The sequence below is a fragment of the Gymnoscopelus microlampas genome (assembly GCF_963454915.1).
Source record: "Gymnoscopelus microlampas genome assembly, chromosome: 3".
NCBI classification, from domain to species: Eukaryota; Metazoa; Chordata; class Actinopteri; order Myctophiformes; family Myctophidae; genus Gymnoscopelus; species Gymnoscopelus microlampas.
Window position 1 is genome coordinate 49900828 of NC_139940.1, and position 13797 is coordinate 49914624.

The 13797-nt window shown below is 43.8% G+C and overlaps 1 protein-coding gene across 6 annotated transcripts in view; it reads left to right on the forward strand.

Moving 5' to 3' along the window:
• LOC311042420 (receptor-type tyrosine-protein phosphatase U) overlaps window positions 1-13797 on the forward strand; it is a 184919-nt gene that overhangs the window by 123767 nt on the left and 47355 nt on the right. For 3 of the 6 annotated variants that reach the window (XM_084053140.1, XM_084053142.1, XM_084053143.1), the window contains exons 10-13: window positions 2694-2895; window positions 7530-7632; window positions 8775-8787; window positions 8891-9154. In XM_084053140.1, coding sequence (XP_083909266.1) covers window positions 2694-2895; window positions 7530-7632; window positions 8775-8787; window positions 8891-9154 — 582 coding nt within the window. Of the gene's footprint in view, window positions 1-2693; window positions 2896-7529; window positions 7633-8774; window positions 8788-8880; window positions 9155-13797 lie in introns of all 6 variants that reach the window. The other 3 variants (XM_084053141.1, XM_084053144.1, XM_084053145.1) reach the window with 1 other exon arrangement.

A 13797-nucleotide genomic window follows, 5' to 3' on the forward strand; every position in this document is an offset into this window, starting at 1 on the left:
GCGTGGCGTTTGAGGAGGTCAGAGAGGTAGTGGGGAGCCTTGTTGTTGAGGGCCTTATACTGTAGGTGTGATCAGTATTTTGAAATCTATTCTATTTGACTGGGAGCCAGTGAAGGATTGGGGTGATGTGTTCTCTCGATCGGGTTCTGGTGAGCAGGCGGGCAGCAGAGTTTTGCACATACTGAAGTTTCTTGAGAACTTTGGAGGTGGCACCATATAGGAGGCTATTGCAGTAGTCGAGTCTGGATGTGATGAAGGATGAGTGTCTCTGCAGCAGTTTGGGATAGTGTGGGAAGGAGGCGGGCAATGTTGCGGAGGTGGAAAATGGCTGTTTTGGTGATCTGGTTGACGTGGGACTGTAAGGAGAGGGTGGGATCCAGGATGACACAAGGATGCGGACTTGGGTTGAGGAAGTGACAGTGGAACCGTCTATGTTCAGGGAGAAGTTATGAGTGGAATGGGTGAGGGCATCTGGACCAATAATGAGGACTTTGGATTTATTGCAGTTGAGTTTCAGGAAGTTTGTTTGCATTTCAGGAAGTTTGTAGCACAACCCTGTTTGCAACACAGCTATTGTCCTAGCACCATGTCACAGCAACACTAAAACAGCTGACTGACAGATAGCAATCGTTAATTGCCATTAGCGCTTAATCAGACATGAAAGCAAACAGTGTTTTTGTTCTCGTCTAATAATTAACCTCACCAGGTAATCATTTTGTTTGAATTTTTGCTACTTTGTGCCTCTTAACGTGTTGAAAAGCTCCACAAAAACCAGACACCTACCTACCATTCCCTCCCTCCCTCCTAAAGCCTTTTCCACAATGTCACGTCAAGGATATTATTAAATGGGATTTGTGGTTTGACATATGAAGTGGCGGCTGTACAGGATTTTCTCTCTGTAGCCTGTTGATCTCCCTGTGTTGACAGAGGAGGCTCTATGTAGAGCTGCACAATCCTTTTCATTTCACTCACATTAAACCTTTGACCAGTTTGTTGGAGCCACATCGACCACCATGCCGGCCCGTCAGACTTTTCCTCCTCTGGCCTGTGCTCCGTTTGGTGATGTGTGTCTTTCCAGTGGGAACACAGAAGTCTGTGTGTATTTAGTCACACAGACTGTGCTTCAGGCTTTTTGAGCGTTTGCACTGTACATACACAACTGTGTGCGCTCATGCACTATTATGCACATGAACACACATACATGTACAAGCACACATTCAAATACAAGCTATGCATATGCTATGAACATAGTGTAGATAATGTGTGCCCATGAACAAACACAATCACATGAACATGATCACACACTCTTAAGCTCATACTCAAACTTCTACTTCGACAAATGTCACGTTCTTGGTACCGTGACACATCACATGTTTGCAGAAAAGTGGGTAAATAAATGTATATTTATTAATTTATTTATATATTAATAAAGCTCCCACCATTTGTTTTTCAAGAAAGGGTAGAAGAATGGAGTGAGAAAAAGGAAAACAGGCCAGATATTCCAGCGTAAAAAATATACATACATAAGGTGCATGGTTATAAGAAAAGGCAATGGAAGAAGCAATTAAAATAGCAGCAGATATAGTAAAATACTCAAATACATGCACACGCTCACACCTGTGTGTGTGTGTGTGTGTGTGTGTGTGTGTATGTGTGTGTGTGTGTGTGTGTGTGTGTGTGTGTGTGTGTGTGTGTGTGTGTGTGTGTGTGTGTGTGTGTGTGTGTGTGTGTGTGTGTGTGTGTGTGTGTGTGTGTGTGTGTGTGCGTGCGTGCGTGTGTGTGTGTGTGTCTGCAATGTCTTTAATGAGGCGCTGCTCTCACACCACTAATGTACACTCCAATATCCTCCTCCCTCTTGGCTGCTTCCAATAAGGCTGTCTCATTACACCTAACATTGTTTGAAAAAGTGAAAGGGAACTGTCACTTGAGACCACTGTAGCAGCAAGGCAAAGCACCTCTCTGGGAAAAAAACTAAAGTTTACCAAAGAGCCACTTTCAAAAAGGACACTTTAACAGGAGTAGCGTCCTCTATCCATTAGAATGTATTAGCTGGACTTACGCAATCATTGGCCTTGTGCATTGCTCTATGGATAGCTGTGGGTGTGTGTATACTATGCCCATCTCACTTTACCATGCCAATGCCAATTGAACCCTATTACTCTAAAGTTTAGACTAATGTTTTAGAGTTAAGAGTTTAAACCCATAAATAAACTAACTCCAGTAGTCCACACATTGATTGCACAAAGCAAAACAATAGATAAATTGTAAGTGGAGTGAATCATACACACAGATCAATTGAATGTTAGAATAGATATTGATGATGCAGCCATTTGGACATGAAGCAAAACCATGAATCTCCTCTCCTCTCTTGTTGGAGTCTGATCATGAAGGAGGTTGTTTGCACCTCCAGCAATAAGACAGGATAAGTGGAAAGTTGTATGATGATGATGATGTTGCTGTGGGGCTTGTTTGTGCTTGTAGTAGTAATAAGATATTAACAATACATAGTAATAATATAACATGTAAGATGAGATAACAGAATATTAAACTGTGATCATCTCCAAATTCGAGGTTGTTTGACTGATGATGCTGTCACTGATAAGATAAGATATAATTTGAATGATCAGTGTATGATATCTTACTTTGGTGTAGGTTTTAATGACGTTACTTCATCTCTTCCTGTCTGACCTCAGATCAGTTACCAGAGCATCGAGTCGTCTGACCCGGGCATCAACGTGCCGGGTCCCAGGAGAACGGTGTCCAAGCTGCGGAACGAGACCTACCACATGTTCTCCAACCTTCACTCTGGGACCACCTACCTGATCTCCGTCCGAGCCCGCACAGCCAAGGGCTTTGGCCAGACCGCCCTCACAGAAATCACCACCAACATCTCTGGTAGAGTAGCACACAATCACTCTGAAATCACCACCAACATCTCTGGTAGAGTGATGGCAGTGAAATTGTGCACACACACTCCCTGGATGCCAGAGCAGAACCTCTGCCCCAACAATTTCACATGGGCCTCTTATAGCGCCACCAGGAGGCTGATTTTTGACAGTTTTGACTCTTACAGCTTCTGTCCAAACATCACGCTAATCTTTACACAGTATCTCTATAGTCATGTGATCAGGACGGATCTGTTTGATTTTTCATATTCCATCCTGATTGGCTAAGGTAGACATCTAAAGTTTGCAGGAGTGGCACATTTTGAACAAAATGCCGCAAATCATGAACACGGCGTCTGATGGCGGTGAAACTTTGCACACACATTCAATGCACTATGTGAGGAACAAATGCCACCCTTTTAACATTGCTCTATTATAGCGCCGCCAGGAGGCAGATTTTTGCAAAACCTTTCTTTATATTACTCCCACAAATGTTGTCCAAACATCACGCAAGTCACACATTATCTCTATAGTCAAGTGATCAAGACGGATCTGTCTGATTTTGTATTATTATATTATTACAATCACTCTGAAATCACCACCAACATCTCTGCTAGAGTACCACACATCAACTTATGTAGTTACAGTAGTTTTTTTGTTTTTGCCTGTACTGTGTACATGAGTAATGTTTTTATCTGCTTACTAAGACACCACCTGTTGGACTGGAGCGTTGGCACTCCTTGCACAGGCTCATAGGACTGCGTTGTACTCCACGTTCTAAAATGAACTCTGACCTACATGTGGAACCAACAGCTTTGTGCTTTAGTGACCCACTTACTGTACCTGCAACTGCACCTTTACTCAAACTGCAAAATACTTGGACTCAATGTTGACAATGAGGCTGTTTCATTTTCTATTTGGATTCTTAATGTTATTGTATTTAATTACAGTTGTTTTTAACAACACTTAAAATGCGGGACATTCCCTCAACACGTTCGTAAGGTTTAAAGCTGCAATCTGTGAGTCTTACCCGAGATTCAAACTCTGGTTTCCTGCATGGGAGACCAAACACTCAAGACAGAATCTCTACTGGATCTACTGGGGATCAGCTAATGGGGATCCTAACAAACAAATTCATAAACTAATTGGTGTGAAGAGATATTGTCATTAGCTTGAGGCAGTACTGCTCATCAACCATTAGGTGTCCAACACCAGGATAGAGCCCTAGCCACGGCCCTGTGGTGTTCAAGCCCAGCCTTCAAGTCTGACATTTATCAGCCCGAGCCCAACCTGAAACTTGTGTTGGGTCCCGAGAGCTTGCTCTCTACGCCAGGGTCTAAATGTCTAAATGGAAGCGTTGGGAGAAAGAGTTTGGAGACCACCTAGAACCACTGCAGATTATTATATTGTATTTACATACTCTACCATGTAGATATTATATATTATATTCATTGTAATACGCTCTGGATTGCAGCTTTAAAGAAAGGCTCATTGATCGATCGATGTACTCTTGAAGTTAATTCAAATGTTGCGTTGAATTCCCAGTTGCCAAAAAAAAAAACATCTACTACAGTTTAGATCAATAGGTTGTTAGAAAATAACAATAGTTTTAGCAGAGGATTTGCAATAGTTTGGTAGAAAATAAGTAATAGTTTGGTAGAGAATAATCAGCCTGAAAGAAGTACAGACTCTCCATAGGATGGCCATCACTGTCTGTCATAGATTGAGGCAGATGGAAGGACGATGGCCATATACTGTACTGTACACGTATCTCTCTCATTGTGAGCTATAATTATGGACTGAGATCTCTCTTTCCAACTCTGCATCTTTGTTCTCTGAGGGAAAAACTAAACTCCTGCTCCCACAGTGTAAGAAGTGTTTCCTCTGCCTCTCCCAAGCAGTGACACGCTGTCATTTCACAGTGGAGCAAACATAAATGAAGTGTTTAAGAAGCAGAGTAACGACACAGAGGGGACACAGCCAGGGTGTTGTGTACAGAGAGAGTCTCTGAGCTTATTAATGCTGATGGAGATCTGTTAATGATGCATGTTGGCCTTGTTAAGAGAAGGGATGGAACACATCTCTGGGATGCACAACACATGTTCACACCAAGGGGCAAGGCTTGGATATTTACGATGAGGCCAACACGGAAGCTTATGAATGGCCAGAGTGGCGCTGTTTTACCCTGCGCCGACCTGAAGTGTCAGAAAGAATTTATTTTAGCGCAAGTGAATGGGTTTTTGACAAACTTTAGACTAGATTTTCTTACCGTAATAAAAATTGTCATAAATTCTATATGCTTCCAGTCGCTAGTTTAAAGTCTCCTTTCAATCATCATGATATGCGTTTTGCTAAAATATGGTCCCATTTATTCTAAAATTGACGATAAAGTAGGCTATGCTCCAGGAGGGGCGGGATGATTTGATTGACAACCTACACAACCAATAGCATTCATTCCCCGCCCCCGCTCTTGATTGACAAGCTACCCAACCAATAGCATTTTTGGGGGTGTTTTCCGGTTCGCTGGTCACGTGTCTGGTCTCAACCAATAGCGTTTGAGTTCCGGCGTGGCCAACTGTATATATTAACGATGGAGGAATGCATGTTCCTGAACTATCGGCTTCATTTTCGTTCTGTAGAAAGCAGGGGAGTGGCTTTGTCCATTCTTTTTTACAGTCTATGGTTCACACACACACACGCACGCACGCACGCACGCACGCACGCACGCACACGCGCTCACACTTAAGTACACACGCATGCACACAGACCATTATCCTGTCTCACCCACACACTGGCGACCACTTTCACTTTCTACCTTATTAACTTTTTAACTTATAAACTCTCTCTCACCATGAAAGTGTCACCTAAACAGTCTCCCATGGGTCTCTCTCTCTCTCTCTCCTCTCTCCTGTCTCCTGTCTCCTGTCTCCTCTCTCCTCTCTCTCTCTCTCTCTCTCTCTCTCTCTCTCTCTCTCTCTCTCTCTCTCTCTCTCTCTCTCTCTCTCTCTCTCTGGTGTGTACATGCAGGGTTCTTTAATTACAGATTCACAGCTCAATCCCTCTGTAGTGGTTGTGTTGCAGACAGGAAACTGGCACCGTTCCAGACCACAGATTGAGTCCTGAAGCCACTACATATCCCACAATGCATCATGTTCACTTACACTGAACGTCTCTCAAATTAACGTTGATGGCGAACAAACACTGAACTCCTTCTGCAGCTGCTACCATCAGCAGCACCCAGCTCACCGCACGCACGCACGCACGCACGCACGCACGCACGCACGCACACACACACACACACACACACACACACACACACACACACACACACACACACACACACACACACAAACACACACTGCAAATACTGACATTTTCAGTCGGACAACATTTAACATTTGTGCAAGCATGGACACATGCAAATACGTGCAAGCATGCACATACATTTGGGTGCGTTCGTAAATACAGCACTGAGCACACTGGCCAGTACAAACTAATAGGCGAGTGCGCTCCGGTGCGCAATTTTCGAACGCACCCATTATAACAGGCCCAAAACTCCAGCCCTGTTTGAGCCCGTTAAATGTCTGCAAGTTATTATCCCGAGCCCTCTGGCTGATCTATAAATCATTCATCAGTAGGACTCTATCAAGCAGCCTCCATCAAAGTCTCTTGTACTTTGTGGCATCAATAAACACAAACACTTCTTATTGAATGAATCAGATTCCTTAATGTCTCACCTTCATTGAAGTCAGCCCTTCCTGTTGTGCTGTTTAGAAGTCTGTGGTTTTGATAACATCATGGTTGATTCCACCACAATAGTTTACATTCCTCCCCTCAACTAAGATAGTGATATCAAAGAGAATAAATGTGCTGTTTGCATCACCTGGGAGGAGCAGGACTTGGACCAAATCTCCCTCAATTTGTCCCCCACTAGTGTGATGTTTAATTGTGTTGGTGTCCAATTCACAACCTGATGGCACTGTATGAGAGGGTGTGGGTGTTGTGTGTGGATATCATGTCCAGAGTGCTTCGGACTTATGAAGCACACAGAACGCTCACAACGTTTGAACCTATCATCCTTCACTGTGCTCCAACAACCTTTCATCTGTGTTATTAGCACAAATAGCCTAGTTGACATAGCGGTAGACATGGACTTCTCATGGTTGTGGTAATGATTCAAAGTCAGGTCATAATGACCAGGTTGGCAGACACAGACAGTAGGGTCTGAGTGCTGAAACGCGCTGGAAAGAGGAGCGCATCAGAGTGTCTTTACCGTAGAAATGCATGGCATAAAGGTGCTGGCAGCTCGATGTGGACACGGCCCCTTATGCAGCAACTGGGATGTGTTTCTGTGGGACATTAAAGACACTGTCTCTGTCACAAGACTTGAGAGGCCCGTAGAAGCTTTATGAGGGAACAGGGACACTTTTATAGGTGTTGATACACACTATTCTGCTGGGGCCAATGAGCACTGATGAGTGTGTGTGTGTGTGTGTGTGTGTGTGTGTGTGTGTGTGTGTGTGTGTGTGTGTGTGTGTGTGTGTGTGTGTGTGTGTGTGTGTGTGTGTGTGTGTGTGTGTGTGTGTGTGTGTGTGTGTGTGTGTGTGTGTGTGTGTGTGTGTGTGTGTGTGTGTGTGTCCGCAGCTCCTACGTTTGATTATGGAGACATGCCTTCTCCTCTGGGTGAGACAGAAAGCACCATCACCGTCCTGCTTCGTCCTGCTCAGGGTCGAGGAGCTCCTGTAAGGTGAGAACACACACACACACACACACACACACACACACACACACACACACACACCAAATTGCCTCGCTACATTGTTGCTGAACGGCGTCAGTAATGCTGTTTACATGCAATGTGTTCTTAAATGCATCTTAATTTGGTTATCATTATCTGCATCTGTACAGAGTATTATCCTGGTTACTACCACCAGACAGAGGATAGAGGTAGGGTAGAGCAGGAGAGGTATTTTAGCAGCGATTTCAGAGAAGAGATCGTTAGATCTGTGTGTGAACTTAATGTCAACTGCTTCTTTCATCCATTCCAGACATGCAGTGTTTAACAACTTGAAGCATAATAAGACATCAGGAAGAAACATGTTATACTTGCTCATCTAATTATATCTCTGTTCAAAGTCAAAGATGTAATCCGCCAGGGAAACTGTCTTTGAAATGTAATTGAAATGTGAATATAGCTCATAGCCTGTCTACCCTGGTTGCACCGTAATGATGTAACGACTGTCTTTTATTCTATCCCTTCTCCCCATTCACACGCACAGAACCCCAAAACATTGTCATCACATGACCCAGACAGACAGAAAGATGGAGGGAGGTACATGCCTCCTGGTGGAGATTCACGCTCTACTGAACACACCTTTATAGTTTCAAATATTTCAACAATAAAATCAAAAGTGCTTCACAAGAACAATGTTGTGGTAACGAATAAACCTAATAGTCTGTGTTTGGTGCAACAGCACTAAACAGACAGACACACCTACGACATGTGCCCCACACACACACAGACACATGTGCTACTGCCATCACCGATGCTGCGTGTGCATGTGCGTGCACACGTCATCACGTAACGTGACATAGTCTATGTCCATGTCTCCAGTACTGTACATACCAGGTGGTGGTTGAAATAACAGTGTGTGCTTGGTCCATGTCTCCAGTACGTCTCCAGTACGTACTAGGTTGAAATAACAGGCTGTGATTGGTCCATGTCTCCAGTACGTACAAGGTGGTGGTTTAAATAACAGCCTGTGATTGGTCCATGTCTCCAGTACGTACCAGGTGGTGGTTTAAATAACAGCCTGTGATTGGTCCATGTCTCCAGTACGTACCAGGTGGTGGTCTAAATAACAGGCTGTGATTGGTCCATGTCTCCAGTACGTACCAGGTGGTGGTTGAAATAACAGGCTGTGATTGGTCCATGTCTCCAGTACGTACCAGGTGGTGGTTGAAATAACAGGCTGTGATTGGTCCATGTCTCCAGTACGTACCAGGTGGTGGTTGAGGAGGAGAGCAGCAGGAAAGTGAAGAGGGAGCTGGGACTTCAGGAATGCTTCCCGTTGCCCATGTCCCACGGCGAGGCGTTGGCGCGGGGGACGCCACACTACTACACGGCCGAGCTGCCCCCCAGCAGCCTTCCAGAGGCCAGCCCCTTCACAGTGGGAGACAACCACACCTACAACGGCTACTGGAACACACCGCTGGACCCCCGCAAGAGCTACCTGGTCTACTTCCAGGCCATGAGCAACTTCAGAGGGGTGAGTGGGCTTTCTTTTTTATTGGTACCCTTTAAAAGGTTCACTGATAGATGATAGAACCCTGAAAAGTGTGAGTCCATTTTTTATTTTAATGTTTCTATCTCCCGTCCGCTACAGCCTGAATTCACATTGCTCCCGCCTGCACCAAGGACATTTCATCTCAATCCTGCACGTTGCGGCAGAGATTGTGATCACTCCCACCCATAGCTGTGGGAAGATGATTTGAGTAGGGGGTGTGGTGCGGTGAACCACACAGTGGCGGCCTTTGCTATTGTGTGTGCCCTATTCAGAAACTAATTAGTGCACAATGTAATATTTTGATACAAACTCTCTCTCCCTCTCTTGTTCTGCCAGGCACGATAATCTGTACTAATATCAACAATAATATCCTGTAATGAGTGATTCCCAATTATTTTTTAAGATTATAGAAAAGAGAATATTTTCTATAATCTTCATGTGCTTGATTGCAGCCTGATTTCAACATGGCTTAGAATTTAAAACTCCTGTAGTTTGAGCCCAGCTTTAAGTAGCACACTCACAGCAGCAGGATTAAAAACATTACTCCCACCAGCCATAGACATTAATATGTCATTGATTCTGTAAATAATTCTGAGCTGGTAATGAGGGGAATATCTGTATTTATTAACGCTCTGTTTGATGTTTTTAAGGCCAGTTGCCTTGTAATTCTTTAAGCACTATTTATTCTTGGGGGTTGTGTGATGAGACTGTATTCTACTGGTAGTGTAACTAAGTTGGAACATTATGTATGTATGTGTGTCCCAGTGCTTTGATTCTGTGCAAACAAAGCACATCTGGGACAAGGAATTACTGGCATGAATTACTTCAGCTAGTAAATCTCCTGGAATTACTGGAAGCGAGCTGGAATTACAATGAAGTGGCCACACTCTCTTTTTTCATATCACATCATTGTCTCCTTCATTCTTTCATCTCCTTCATCTTTTTCCCTCTATCCCTCCTCGTTACGTTCTTTCAGGACCTCATCCTCTCTTTTCTTGGTGTTCACTTGTTTTCCTGTCTTTTATTCCCATTCAGCTGAGCTCATTACACAGCGTGACAAACACCTTCCCCTGCAGAGGGAGGGGGGGCTGCATCCACATGGGTCTGACTCACAACGGAACCAGAAGCACAGACACATTTGGTCCTTGGCTAGAGAGAGATAATACTTCAGTCAAATATTGATATAATGTAATCATGAATTATTCATGGATTTCAGTCCCAAAGAATCTATTATCTACTTGTAGCCTTTATGAATTATTAATGGCCAATGGTATTGAATTGGTCCAGGAGCCACCGGTCTGAACTCCTCCTGCACGGTGCATCAACACCATGAAAAGCTTTTGGGGCCTTTTGGCCTGATTTGATCCCAGTAGATTGGTGGCAGATTATAATCCCACGCCTTCAATCTCATTTCACTTTGTTTTGATGCTTTCACATTCAGCACCCCCCCCCCCCACCCCAATACCCCCCCTCCCACATAATATTCCTAATGTCCATACAGGAGTCAGAGGCTACCTGGCAGAGACATTACTTAAGGATAATTGGACTCAGGTGCAGATGCTCATACTGTAGGTAGAAAATAGATGCTTTAATATTCATACCCTGCGGTGCTGGAGCTCAGCCATTCCTCTCAAATTTGGGCCAGAGTTGGCTTTGGTCTCTTTGTGATAATCAGATGGGAATAAATGCATGCAAGGTGTTGGTCCCTGCGCCACGCAACTTCCATGAAGGGTTTCTTTCTGATAACGGTACTGTTTAATGTTTTCTTTTCTTTTCTTTTTCATTGAAAATCCATACATTACAGCACAACAGCGCTGCTTGTCTGCAAACACAAGAATGTGTTTCCGTCCCAGTGGACAAACACACGGTGGGAGTGCAGTGTGAGCACTTCACACAAGCGGAGCGCTGAGCGTAGGATTAGGAAGGGAAGACCTGGCTTTACCAGCGGATGGGATTAGGTTTTGTTTTGCCTGGCAGGGGGCCAGCTAGCGCCCATGAGCCACAGTGAACAGGGGGGCACAGTGGCACATCACAGCCCCCGCCTGACCTACAGTAGCTCTGCTACTATGGATGCTGGTGGCTCCCACCACGTATACAATTTAGTAGTCAGATGATCACACAATGTTTCTAAATGCCTGTTTGTGTTACACAGCTTCTTACTTTTGTCAATATGCTGTATATATTTCCCTGCTTGTTTTAAAAGTAAAGCTGAACTAAACTGAATAGTAAGCTAAAACAGTAGTTTAATATCCAACGTGACTCATTAAATCATAGCCTGTTCAGTTCATTTGAGTTTGTGAATGTCTTTGTGAAGGGCCAACATCACAACTCATCCTCAAAAACATTATCATCAGTAGAAATGGTGTGAACATAATATTTGCTATTTCCCTGTGCTAATTCAGTTTTTAATTGCTTTGATTGATGCATCCAAAGAAGCTCTTGAAAGGTTGGGGATTCACATGGATACTTTAAAAGTGTCAGCATGGGCCTCTGCTAATCGTGCACCACAAAAACACGCAGAGCTGCCAGGCAGCACCAAGTCTCTCCAGTGGGGGCAGCACAGAGCTGTTGTATGTGATGTCTGCTTTCATAATTTCAAACTTAACGTTGCCACTGGCCTATTTCCCCCTAAATAATAACCATTGTTGTTCCTTCCAAAAACTGTACATTTTACTGTTAAAAGTTGTTGGTGTAACTAAGACAATAGCTGTAAAATAGCTTATACATATACATGGAGTTCCACATTATCTTGACTACGTTTCCTGGTTGTTGAGGTGCATTCACATCGGACACAACATGATTATGTTTTTGAGCAATGTGATTAAATATGAAGTCAATGTGATGGGAGGTACATGGTCCTGATTCATCAGGAGTCCAGTCTGTTCCTATTCACCTGTTTACCAGAGACACTTGTAGCTTACAATGAGAAAACAAAATACACAGACAAGACATCCTCACACATTTTAATCACATCGGGTGGTCTAGAGAATTAATGATGAGTCCTTAGACAAATTCAAACTGAGGAATGTGTCCTGTCTGTGCTCCACACAGCGAGTAGGAGAGGCCTGTTCTTTACTGCCACCTATCATCTGTCTCTGTCACCTGGCTGATATAATGTGCTCCGCCTCTCTCCTTGACCACTTCTAATGGTTATAAATAGCGTTGATAATTAATTGACTTAGTTCCAAGTTGTGTGACAGATGTGCTTTTAACTCATTTAGTGCCAAGTAAATAAAACAATAATAGCCCAGAGTGCCAGAGATTTTTCATTTATCTTACCTTTTTAAGTAGTCACAGAATATTTTAGTATGATTGATTCTCTGATGGTTGGTAATCACAGGGGCTTTCACTGAGATCCAACGGGAAAAGAAACATTTCAACCGCAACTTTCGTTTCACTTTCACTTTCACATTGAAAACAGCTTGCCAAAGGGGAACAAAGCAACTGGCAAAAGTTACAGCTGATTGTCTGCAGACGCCAACCAGGAAGCAGATGGAGCATAAAATGTTGTGATCATGTGATCTCTAGATCTCTCTGCAACGCACCCTGAAACCCTGGACATCTTAGACGTGAATGGCGCCCAATTGGACGTCTCAGACGTCAATGGTACCGAATGAGTAAAAAAAGCCAGGCAGGGCTCTGTTGAGTTCTTTGATGAAGTGGAGGATGTCAGCTGCAGTTCCATGTCACTTTGCTTCCATCACTCCAGCACTTTAATAGACGCCCACACATTGACATAGTATATGGTCACGCTATGAGTCAAGTGGTTCTCATGGCAAAGTGAGGAATATGAATAGTTCTGCCTCTTATTTTTATTACTTTTATTTTATTTTGAGCAGTCAATCATTTTTTTACCCGCTTTTTCTGCCCAATTTAGTCGTTACGCCAATTGATTCCTCCCCACGCACATTTCTATTGTATCCTACTGACTCACATTCCATTGAGGAGCCGGGAGGACGTAGAGCCTTCGTCCTACTCCTCCCGCCCAGTACTCCCCGCAGGAGTGCCCGTAGGAGTACATGCAATGACCAATATCACTCTCCCCGCCCGGCTTCCCTCAGAATCGGGCCAATTGTGTTCGCATAGGATTCAAACCCACAACCTCTGTGGTGGTGGGCAGGGACTTTACCACTGCGACTCCCGAGCGCATTACTTCTGCAGCATTTTGTCCCAGTTCATCTGGGTATGTAGAGGAGTAAAAGTGAGTTTTCATGGAAAACCAGTAATGTATGCTTTGCATACGTAAGTGTTCATGTACTGTACTGTACGTCTGGGGTTGGTAGAAATAGCTGTCAGTTTCAGAGAGATTGTCGTTTTCTACAAAAAATCCCTCCTCTGTTCCTGCATCATCACTGGATTAAGATGTTATTTAAGAGGACGTGGGCCCAAATGGATTTTCAATTAAAAAAGACAATTTAGCGACAGGTTGAGGAAAGTGCTTTTGCTCGTTTCTGGGCACGCAGATTTGCATAATTGTCCCATAATGCCTGAAGTAGCATCTGTAAATCTTAATTTGATAAATAAAATGGTAAATGGTGCATTTATGTAGCGCTTTTATCCAAAGCGCTTTACATGGATTGTGCATTACACTCACCCATTCACACACATTCATACACCGATGGCGG